Source organism: Aulonocara sp. 'chitande type north' Nkhata Bay, linkage group LG23, assembly GCF_057382095.1.
Source record: "Aulonocara sp. 'chitande type north' Nkhata Bay isolate Kocher_YH1m ecotype deep benthic linkage group LG23, A_spYH_male_GT1.1, whole genome shotgun sequence".
Classification (NCBI taxonomy): Eukaryota; Metazoa; Chordata; class Actinopteri; order Cichliformes; family Cichlidae; genus Aulonocara; species Aulonocara sp. 'chitande type north' Nkhata Bay.
In genome coordinates, this window is record NC_141365.1 from 8,925,743 (window position 1) to 8,937,517 (window position 11,775).

The following is an 11,775-nucleotide window of genomic DNA, read 5'->3' on the forward strand; positions in this document are numbered from 1 at the left end:
AGAACATGTGGTGGCCAAGACATTCAAAGGGGCTCTTGATAAATCAGATAATCAGACAGGCAGTAGTACGGTTAGGTTAACTGGTGATTCTAAACTAGTTGTATGTGTATGATGGACTGTCCAGGGTGTACACTGGCTCTCATGCTATGGCAGCTGGGATAGGATGTAGCCCCCACCTGTGACTCTAAGTTGGATTAGCAGAAGAAAATGGATGGATAGTTACACTAAAGTGTAAAAATACCCTTAAGTGAAAAACCCGCATTCCAGTTCCCATTTATGTTAAAATTAGGATCAAAATAAACTGAAAATACCAAAAGTGAAAGTGCTCATGATGCCAAAGTAATCCCATGAAGCAATCGAACATTGATTGATCATTGATCAATCAGTGGTTTATTTCACTTTAATGTTGAAGCCGGAGCTAATGTTAAAAATACTTTATATACACAACTGGTTAACATAATCAGCGGTTTTCACACACTTGTGTTCATGTCTGAAGTTTGACAGTTATTGAGATTGGTAGTTATGGCATTAATCTGGCACACGATTTGGGAACCTCTACAATAAAATAGGATAATTTATTAGTTGATGTGTGTTATTTTAACTGCAAAAAAAGTTAAATAGTAAAACATGAAAATAAATGTGCTTGAGTACAAAGTAGAATATTTGCCTCCAAACTATGGTGGATTAAAAGCAGTAGCCTGGGTATGATTAAAAAAAAAAAAAAAAAAAAGACACACACTTAACATGTAAATATATTCAGTTAACTTCCAGCTCTATAATATAACGCTTAGCTCGTTTATAATATAACTTTGAGCTGTGTGTGCGGAACGTTCGTAACGGGGCTGTTTCTAGGTGGAATCATTTGGGAGGAGCGCGCGTTCCAGAAACTACAGTTAACGCTAGTTTGTAATTTTAAAGCGCGTCCTTTTGGCTCACCGGGCATTAATGTGTTTCAGCTCAGCGTGTAATGGTGTTAAAAACCAACTTTTGGACTGGTGAAGGCATTTCAGAGTTCCGCGGCTCCCCCCAATAACCAAATTTACGTGTACGTAAATTTCACTTCTAGCGATGACATTGACAGCTGAGAGCAGCTCCCCAGGTGTCACTACCGGATTTATTTTGACCTTTAGGATGAGATAACCGCATTGCGTTGACTGTTTTTGGTCAGTCCTCGTATAAATTAAAAAAAATTGTATCATTAAAAAATCAAATTAAATTAAAACATGGCTCTACTTTGCGGAAGTCTTTTCAGGAGCTGTCACTTCAGTTTGCTTTCGTCGCATCTTATCGGGAACCTCCGGGTATGCACACGAGCTGTTTACCCTCAGAGCAGTTGGCGAAATACCATAAGCACATCTGTACGCTTGAGAGCTTCTTTGACTGGACGGACAACGAGTTATCAGATTTACTCCAAAGCCACTGCTCCTCTTCCCTGTGGTCCTGTCCTGACCCCATGTGGACACTACTTCCACACTTCTGCCCGCCTGAGGGCCCTGCCTGCTCCCCTCATTTGGATGATAATCAAACCTCTGCAAAAGATTATGGCTATAATACTGGGCAGGTAGGAAAAACATAGTGTTTGCAGGAAGGTCCACAAGCTTTTGGATAGACACAGTTTTTGTAGTTTGTGCTTTGAACACCACCACAGTGGATTGTAAAAAATTTAAGGGTTCAAATGCAGTCTTTGAGCTTTTATTTAAGGGGTTTCAGAAAAGAATTGCAATAAATATTTAGAAATTACAGGCATTTTTATACATGGCCCCCTCTTCTGAATAATAATTTTACACAGTATCAATTATTTTGTTATGTAGCTCCTTGTCCAATTTGGGGACAAGGAGGCAGGCCAATACACCACAGACTTTTTCATCACCAAGTAATCTCCAATGAACCTTACCCCACTAACTGCATGTCTTTAGACTGGGGTTAGGAGCTGGAGTACAGAGAGAAAGACCCAAGTCATATGGTGGATTCAAACCCAGGAGCTTCTTGCTGTAAGGCAGTTGGGCTAACCACTGTGCTACCATGCTGGCTGATTGTGATGCTCCTTGGCTGTAGTCTCCGATAAAAGGCTGGCAGAATATTGTGAATCCAATGAAGCTTGGATGAAAATCCTTCTTTGGCTGAGAGTATAGCCCTCTAGACCCCAGATGTGCTAGTTCTATCTGTGGCCACATCATCAGTAAACTCGAATTAGTAATTTTTTGGCAGCTATACCTGCCGTGCCATAACATTGCCTCCACGATGTTTGACAGATCTCTGTAACCAGTGGTCTACACCTTTTTGAAAATCTGCTGTATTTCCACTTTTGAATGCATCTTTTAATTTTACACTTTAATGTCGTCTACCTATTTTTGTGCTTCTGACAATAAGGAACTTGGATAAAATTGGCTGTAAACAGCTAATGGAAGACTTTTGTTAAACAACTTGAATTAAAGTTGAAAGTTTGCACTTCAAACATAACTTAATCTTTTAAATAATATTAAGTAAAGTGTGGTGGTGTACAGGGGCAAAATCACAACCAATGTGTCACCCCCCCTAAAAAGTATAGACTGAAGTGGTTAATCAGTATAAATACGACACTATAGTCTATAATGGTCTACAAATTCAAATAGATGTAACATTTTAAATTTGGAATGTAAATAAAAAGCAAGACTTTAATAAGGTGTGTCAATAGAAAAGCTCTTAATACAGATGATAAATTGAGCATCCTTTTTGCTTTAAGGCATAATATCATTTAACAACACTTAATGTTTAATTAAATAATGAACACGCTCCTAATTGTTTTATCAACTGTTTTAATTATTGGATTTAAATAAGAACAAATAAATTACTGTCTAAATTGTTTCCATGCTTTATGTTTTAATTAACTGGTACAAAGTAATCCATGAAACCGAGTGACTGTGATGGTATCATTTAGCAGACATAGCAGACATTATTTTGTCTCCCCCTCCCTGCCTCCAACAGAATAGAGAGCAGGCATTTTTTTTGGCCTTTGAGCAGTACTACAAAATTTACCTGCCGAATTTATGCACGTTTTGGCACTTTATTTGAGGTTAGGCTTCTCTGGAAAGAAAAGAGGTTATTGTTCTGCATTATTATCTTACATTATTATGGGAAACTTTGGTTGCTAATCTTTCATCAGGCTTTTTCTCCGAGCATTTTTTTTTTAAACATGCTTCAGATAATTAATTTAGTTCTAATTGTTGGAATAAGGTGTTAAATGTACTGCCTGAGCTACATAAGGATTTACAGCAGCACTAAAGCCCCTCTTTTTGTACAGGAGCATAAGGAAGTGGTGGGTGGCCTTACCAGACAAACAGCAGCAGCTGGTGCGCAAATATGCATGGCAGAAGCGCTGGCAAATAGCAGGGGGTGCAGGTGTTGCTATTATGATTGTAGCCCTCTTCCTCCTAACGCACCTTGACGAGTCCCCCCTGACAGGACGGACCCGCCTTCTTGTGTTCAGTAAAGAGAACTACATGGAGATGGCAGCTCTGACTTCAGATGCGGTGAGAGACGTTGTGTTGCATGTGACATTGTGAGAAAATCACAAATATCCATTCCACAAACATTTCTAAGAAGATTTATTGAGTCAACAAGTAAGAAGGTGAATAGTTAAATGGAAAAAATTTCATTTTTAATGAAATTCTTCCTTAAATATTTGTTGTCATCTCTGTGTTTCAGTACATGGAGGAGTATGCAGAGCTGCTTGTTCCAGTCACTGACCCTCGTCACCAGGTGGTGAAGTGGGTGGTGCAGCACCTGGCACAAAGGAACAAGGACATCCCTGAAGTGAATGACATCAGCTGGACTGTCCATGTGGTGCAAAGTCCCAGCGTTAATGCCTTTGTACTACCGGTAAGTAAAGACAAGCTGAACACTAAAAATTTTACTATTATAAGGTGCAATCTAGTGTTTACACACCTACAAAGATTAAAAAGTTATTTCCCATTCTTTGAGTAGAATGGAAATGTCTTCATGTTTACTGGAATGCTGGAAGCCATTGCAGATGTTCACCAGCTCACTATTATACTGGGACACGAGATGGCTCATGCCTTACTGGGACACGCTGTAAGTACATAACGCTCCACGGACTGTTTGCTGTTATAGCATAGTTTGTACTCCACATCATAAATTTACCTTAAGACTTGACCTTGAGAGTGAATAGGTTTATTTTTTACAATTAATACAGGGTTTCTCTGGATCATTAAAAAGTCTTAAACTCTGAAATTGAATTCAAGAAAAATAAGACCTTAAAATATTTCATATTTCCCCAATATCTGCTGAAGGTATTAACTTTGGAAATGGTTTGTTTAAGCCTGGTATGTGTGGGAAAGAATATAATGTGAAGTACTGGGTTGTATGGATTGTTGAATTGTTGAAAATGGCTTGTGTATAAAAGCCTAAAAATAGTGCATAATTTTGACATTATTGGATCTTAATTCTTATTTCTTGAAGTCCTAAATGGACCTTAAAAAGCATTTATTTTGATTGTTAAAATGATGTTGGAACTAGAGCAGGGCGATATGGCCAAAAATATTTATCACGATATATATTTGAAAATTTGCGATAACGATATAACTGACGATATAATTGATGCGAGACAAAATACAACTCCACAACATTACTAGCGCAAAAAGACAACCTTCCATTTATTTTCACTTAAACAAGAAGCTGGTTTTTATGTACATTAAAGCTTTATAAAAATGTAACAGTGCAAATGCAAATGCCTTGCTGAAAGTTTAACCAAAAGGCATTTCCAGTAGAAATGGGCTGACATATCCTGAGCATAACCATGTATAATATCCACTGAAGTTAAAAAGAGGTGCTTTGCAACATCAAACTGCAGTGTGCAGTACGTATTTTTCGGACCATAAGGTGCACGGGATTATAAGGCACATTAAGCGAAACAAAGCAGTCAGATAAATCAAACTTTATTAAACTCATTCTTCTTGCTTCCTCCACTTCTGTACCATTGATTCATTAATGTTGAATTCTCTGGCAGCTGCTCTGTTCCCATGTTGTTGCAGTATATTAATGACTGACCTCGTATTGTGGATGGATTATCTCAGTTGTTCTTCTGACTGAAGTTTGGTCCGTTTACAGCATCCTGCCATGCGATTGCATTTGTCTCTAACTATCAGAAACCTTAACGTTAACCTTTTTAAGTGGAAAAGTGTTAGTGTTCGTCCTCCAGCTTCACTGTTTATATTATGCTAACATAGCTGTGTTGCTAGCGATCACGTAGCACATCATTAAATACCAGCTAGTCCAACTTCAGTAACCCTATAAACGTCACTGCTGTTTAGTTTCCTGTCTTCATTTATGTTGGAAGTGATAGCAGAGCTGTACGTTTGATTTTTTTCAGAAATCTCTCAGTCTCTCAGTCAGAACATGCTAGCGAAACTAGCGAGCTAACTTCCGCTAGCTTCCTGCTAACTTCTAACTCCGTTAAATGTAATAAATTTTGTTTTCATGGATGCCTGGAAGTTAAACTTCATAGTTACACCTGGTAAAGCAGCAATGCTGATCGTTTTATTAAAGATGAAAGAATTTAGACAATTTTTAATTCTCAGTGATGCTGCAGTGTTCGTTTGACCTGAAAAAGACGGAGTTTAGGACCCAGATTACTCCCAGATTTAAGAGCATCTTAGTCCGACAATAACGACGGCCGCTTGCATGTTCTGCAAAAAAATGTGCTTTGTCATGTATCTGACGGACAAACACCAAACCAGTTCCACATCACTGAAGTTGCACCATTTTTACAAACCAATTCTGGTTCATTTGTTTCACTCAACAATCGGCCATGTGCGTATGAAAACAAAGCCACTGCGCATGCGCGTTTTACTCATATTCTATCGCGATATTTCATTTTCCTATCGTTGCATAACATTATACCGGTATTACCGTGAACGGTATAATATGGCCCAGCCCTAGTTGGAACTATTTATTATAAGTGGAGTTATACAATAGGCAAAGAATTACGCCTGCCACTGGTATTATTAACAGAAACAAATTCCTTGATTGTATGTTTTCTCTCATGCATTGAGTGCACACTCTTCCGTAACAGACAAGCACTCAGTTGAATGCAGCAAACCTCACACCTGTTTAGCTTCTGAGGCTGAAGTGCTGCAGTGCACAAAGACCTGTGCAGTATGCTGACATCTAATAGGCTTAGCTGATCAGCAGCAGATGTTGCAGTGAATGAGTCACTGAAAACACTTAAAGTGCAAATATTGCTCAAGAACAAACTTTAGTCATTTATTAGCCCTTGGCACAGTCTTGGAGGTTCCACACAGCACTGTAAAATATGCATGTGGACCCCCTACAGGTGCAGAATATACTGCATTATACACTGAGATCTCCTGACTATTCATCACTTCTGCTCTGTCTCGGAAGTATCATATCAGCTGAAGTGGCATCTGTTGCAGTCTTGTTGCATCAGCCGTTGATAAAAGACTCGGTGACAATCACATCCAAACAGTCACTAATCCTGCCGGTGCTGTGATGACCAAAGTGACCTCAGGCACTGCTGTGCTTTATTAATTCTCCGCAGATGGCTGTCTTTTTCTCTCTCTCTCCAGCTTTAAAGCCCATTCTTCTTGTTCTAAAAAAGTGTCTAATGAAGTTGTGGGTATTTCAAGACTTTAAACGTCCTCAGAGGAAATGCTTGAAGGAGATTTTAATTAGATGAAGGGAATGAGCATCGATGGGCTTGGTATTACCCAGTAGGTGTGCTCTATTGGATTGGCTGTTAAAACCTCTAAATCTGTTACAGCGTAAATGTTCCACTAAAATAGATGGGAACAATCAATATGTTTCAGCAGCCTCAATCACCTCCCCAAAACTTTTTACCTCTATTTTTCTGTTCTTATATTTTTCTCTTTTATCCTCCTTCCTTCCTTTTCTTTTCCTTCCCTCACTGCCTCCACAGGCAGAACAGGCCAGTATGTCGCATGTCCTGGAGCTCCTGTCTGTTGTTCTCCTGATAGCCATCTGGGCCATGTGTCCTCACGACAGCCTGTCAATGCTGGGACACTGGGTACAGGGCAAGCTTAGAGAGGTGAGGAATTAATATTCATTATCTGAAAATGTATATGAAGTATTAAAGTTACAGCAGTTTAAAAAAATGACTGGAAGATAAAAATGTACAATAATCTTGTAGTTTTTACACACCTACACAGAAATCTGCTTTTTTCTTTTCTAGCTGCTGTTTCAACGCCCTTTCAGTCGGAAACTGGAGGCTGAGGCAGATCAAGTCGGATTGCAATTGGCTGCTAAGGTATCACTGTCACCAATTTGGTCACCATTTATCTGGCTCAAGCGGTGCCTTCTTTTGTGTTTTCACCTGTGTTTTTTCGTTGGTTGCATTCACTCCGATGATATTTTTAGGGTTAAAAACATGCAACCAGGCTAATGACTCGAGGAAAAGTGTTAAATCCAGCTTTTTGGAGCTTGAGATTGAAAGAAAAATTCAGGAATAATTTTAAAATGTTTTTACTTTTTATAAACTGTTCTTTATTTTAACCTCATTCAGTTTCCTCTAATGTTCCCCAATCATACAATCTGTCCACGGGACACTAGGGGGCACTGTTGTCAAAGGAAACTAAAGTGAAGATTTTTATCTCAGAACAAAACAGTGGGATGCCACTTCTTGTGTGTGTTTCTGAGGTGTGTGTATTATTTACAGGCATGTGCCGATGTGCGAGCAGGACCTGTATTCTGGCAGCAGATGGAACTCAGAGACCAACTATCAGGAGAGCCCACCTTGCCTGAATGGCTGTCCACACACCCATCGCACAGGAACAGAGTCGCTCAGCTGGACCGTCTCATACCAGAGGTATAGACACACGCAGTATTTTTTCCTTAGATTGTTTCCCCCTAAACTGTTGTGTCGGTTCTTAGTCATATGCTTGTCCCAACTTTGAAGTGAAGAAATCTGTGAGGCCTGTGTGGGGACACAGCCCTACTCCTTTCTGTTTTTCAGGAGAAACAGTGTAGCTTTAGGAGCTGTTGGAAAGATTCTTAATGGAACTAATGAAGCGTCTGGAGAGATATAAATCCACCTGCAGACATGGAGAGGAGGGCAGAAAGGAAGGAGAAACGTGGGGTTTTAGGAAGACAGCAAAAACATTTTGCTGTGCCAGGGCCTGGATGTCTGCTTAGCTGAATGTCTTGAAGGATTTGAGTTGAGTGCCTGAAAGAAAACAGCCCCACATTAGCAGCTCAGTGTTGGCAGTGTGACCAGCCAATCAATGGTATCTTAAGTCTATAAGGAAATCAACAACCAGTTAAGACAGCAGTTTCAGTTGTGAGGACTGTCAGCATCCACAGTCCTCACAACTTTTTCTGTGCGTGTAAGTGTTAGCAGAAAGGTGGATTAATAATCTATGTATTAGACAGCAGTGAGGTTAACCTTGACTGTTATTTGGACTGTTGGAGCACTGTCAGATGCTCCAAGCACAAAGACGAACAGATGGGTAAACCACTAATTGTCCATCAGGTGCCTATGTCGTTGAATATGTGCATGTTCTGTGTATGTGCTCGTGCACCCGGTCGTATCCCTGTGAGGTAGATTGACCTCTAGCAGCAGTTGTTGTCGAGACCAGGCTGTAGCCACAGGCAGTGAAGTGATGAAGACTGTTGTTTGGGGATTAATTGCCCTGCTTTGTGTGTGTGGTGCTGAGAAGACTCGGTTTCTGGTACCTCCAATGCTTAACTGTTCGATCCAGCATAGCAGCATGTATGAGTCAGTTAACAGCCGAGCTCAGTCTGGTGAAAGCGATGCATAATGTGATGTTTTTAACCTTGCAAAGGGTGACAGCCTCAAGCTACCTAACCCGACTCTTGTGGGGGCACTCCACCTCCACGAGCGCGCTCATCATCCTTAAGCACAGCACATCAAGTCCACCGGTAACATGAGAGGGAGAGCCTGTTGAGTGGGAAGTACACGTATGTGCTCAGTCTTGTAGGTGGTGCTAAGTGAGAGATTAATGACTTGGGATGTGCGTAGGTGTGTGAGACAGACGGAGAGAATATATTTATCGGCCGGGGTGTGATTGAAGTTTCCATTAGCTCCGTCACATACTGGAATATTTTTAACCATAACCATTTTAGCCAAGCTAGTTACATGGCTCTTTCATGCTAATGTTGGCCTACAATAGCTGCTTCCATGTCTTTTACTCAGAGACACTTTATAATTTTCTGTTTCTCTATAAAACCATAGAATGTATATAAAAGATGGACGTAGCTTCCAAGTCAGTGCAGAAGTGCATCAAAACTGCATTCTTTCAAATGGCCAGTAGTGGGCAGTACATCTGTTTGTGAAAAGAAGTCTATGAGGAAACGATGCTACTCCTCAGTAAACACTTTCCTCATGAGTTTTTGCTCTTAATTGCTAGTTTTAAGACTGATTTAGCATAGCACGAGGTTCGTTCAGTTAATTAAGATCCCATTAAGAGTAAAGTAGACATTAAAACAGGTATGCTTTAGGGCATAATTTAAAAGTCGCTCAAGTCAGATCCTCCACTTGTCAGATTTAGAAAAACTAAGACAAAACTTAAGTCCAAAGGAGGCTTTAAAAATGTGACTCTGCTGTAGCGTTTGAGCTTTTGACAAGCAGGAGGGCACATGACTGTTTGAAAGGTGTCAGATGGTAACTATAAATGTGACTTTGCATGAATTACGTTTAATGTGCCTGCACGTAAGCTAGCATTTTAGTTTGTACATAGAGTTTTCACCAGCCCTGGTTAATCTTGTTTTGTTTTGCTTAAAGTGTTTGTGTGTCTGTCCTTTTGCTTTATATCTGTTCAGGCTCTGGAGCTGAGGGAAAGATGCGTCTGTCCTGCTCTGCCTGCTACTGATCCTCGTGATGTTTTCTCCAAGAGCGTCCGTGTGTTGCTGAAAAACACCAGGGAGTGAAGGGCCAGAGAGGGGAGACAAACCTGTGTTGACCCACAGCCCCACCTCAGTCCCCACAAGACTGCCTGCAGCATTCATTGCCCAAACTGCACTTCCTTCTTCCCCAGATGCAGATCATTTAAGCAAAGGCCCGGTCCCAGCTGCAATTCCAGAGAGAGTTATGGCAGCCCGTGCCACTGCTACTGCTGCAGAGGAGGGATCCCAGCACGTATTGCAGAGCACCAGCTGACAGGGGTGTTAAATCATCACCAACTTCCTTGAATAAACTTGACTGACTATAGTGGAGTATGAACTGCAGCTAGCAACTTTTCTCTTATTGTCTATTAAATTGAAAAAAAAATGCACCTGAGTGCGTAGGTGCTAAAAGGGTTAAATTCTCACCCACCATTGCAGAGACTGCAGATACCACCACAATTGAGGGTGGAGCTGGCGGTTGTTTTACAAAGGAAGTGACTGCGGGTCATTATATAAATCAGTAGAAAATTGAGGTAAAAGGCTGACGAAGATAAATCAAGAATTTTATCCATGCCTAATGACTACAAAGATACCACATTAATTAGATAACCTTGAATAGGAAAATACTGAATTAATTAGCTTCCATACATTGCCAGATTAATATGTGCATTATTCATTGACACACGGCAACAGATGAGAGTAAGCACTTACGTGTGCTTGTTGGAGGCAGCGTCCATGGCATCCAGAGGACATCTACATTCTCATTATGACTACTGCATTCTCATGCCACACGCACAGCACTTTATCTGTTTTCTAGCCCGGGGGACTTAATGGTGTAAATTTATGCTGGGTTGTTTGCGGGTTTTAAAACACAGCGCACTGCACGGGAATGCCAATATCAGCCGTCAAGCTTTGAGAAATCTTTCATGGGATTTTGTAAAATCTTATTTAACAAGGCAAGTTGACTGAGAAAACATTCATATTTACAACAACAGCCTGCGGGAGAAGACATACTGTGAAGAGGGGAGGGCAGTTATGGTTCAAATCTTGGTAATGTTTTATGTGTGTGTGTGTGTGTGTGTGCGCGCGGAGACGAAATGGTACACTTGGTTACACTGTGAAATCAAAAATGATACTACTATGTTTTTTTTGGGTGGGGAGGTAAATTATTTCATTTGTGTCACGCTTTTTAGGCACCGAACCTGAACTAGCCTCCAAAAACAACAGTTGGGAGTCTTACACCTGCTGTGGAGGCTTTCTCTTACAGGGTAAAACACAGGGTAGGTCTATATTAGGGTTGGTTTCTCCTTTAGAGTAAGTGGTCAGTCCATAACAAGCCAATGAAAAGCACATATTGGTTTTTTCACATTCATAACTCAGCGGATATGTATTCTGTTTGCAGGTGACTAGCGAATAAAATTCATACTTGGATATCTCTTCTTTTTTTCTCCTTTATTCTAAAATCTATAAATTGACATCGATCAAAGGGGCGCATACAGCTAAACAAACAGAAATGTAATATGGATGTGCGTAAAATTATCTGCCTGTGTGACATTACGTAAGGGAACATCAAATGCCTCGCATCGTCACACCAACCAATTAGATTCTGGGGTGAAAGATGAGTTTCTTTTGAAGTGTGCGTGTGGCGGCAGCGGTTTACTTATTGATGCTTGGCTCCTGGGGAATATCCTTGCTGTCTGTTCACAGCTGATCAGAGAGATGTAAAGTTTTGAAATCTCATTGACCACATTATGCAAAGCCAGTTGTAATCAAATGGAAGCTACTAGGATATCCATCAGTCAGCCTCATCCCAGCTCTTTTGTAATGTCTGCCAACTGCTACAAGTTGTAGCTTCTTGAATACGAGATCAATTTTGTGTAAATTATGTGTATTAAACAG

At 40.4% G+C, this 11,775-nt stretch overlaps 1 protein-coding gene across 1 annotated transcript; it reads left to right on the forward strand.

Moving 5' to 3' along the window:
• The first annotated feature begins 272 nt into the window (after positions 1–272).
• Positions 273–11,307, forward strand: oma1 (OMA1 zinc metallopeptidase). The gene is given in 9 exon segments (XM_086283883.1): positions 273–1,561; positions 3,281–3,509; positions 3,685–3,858; positions 3,964–4,071; positions 6,935–7,063; positions 7,208–7,282; positions 7,691–7,840; positions 9,814–9,917; positions 9,919–11,307. Coding segments are annotated over 9 exon segments (1,539 nt in total). The 5' UTR covers positions 273–1,223; the 3' UTR covers positions 10,151–11,307.
• Positions 11,308–11,775: the final 468 nt, after the last annotated feature.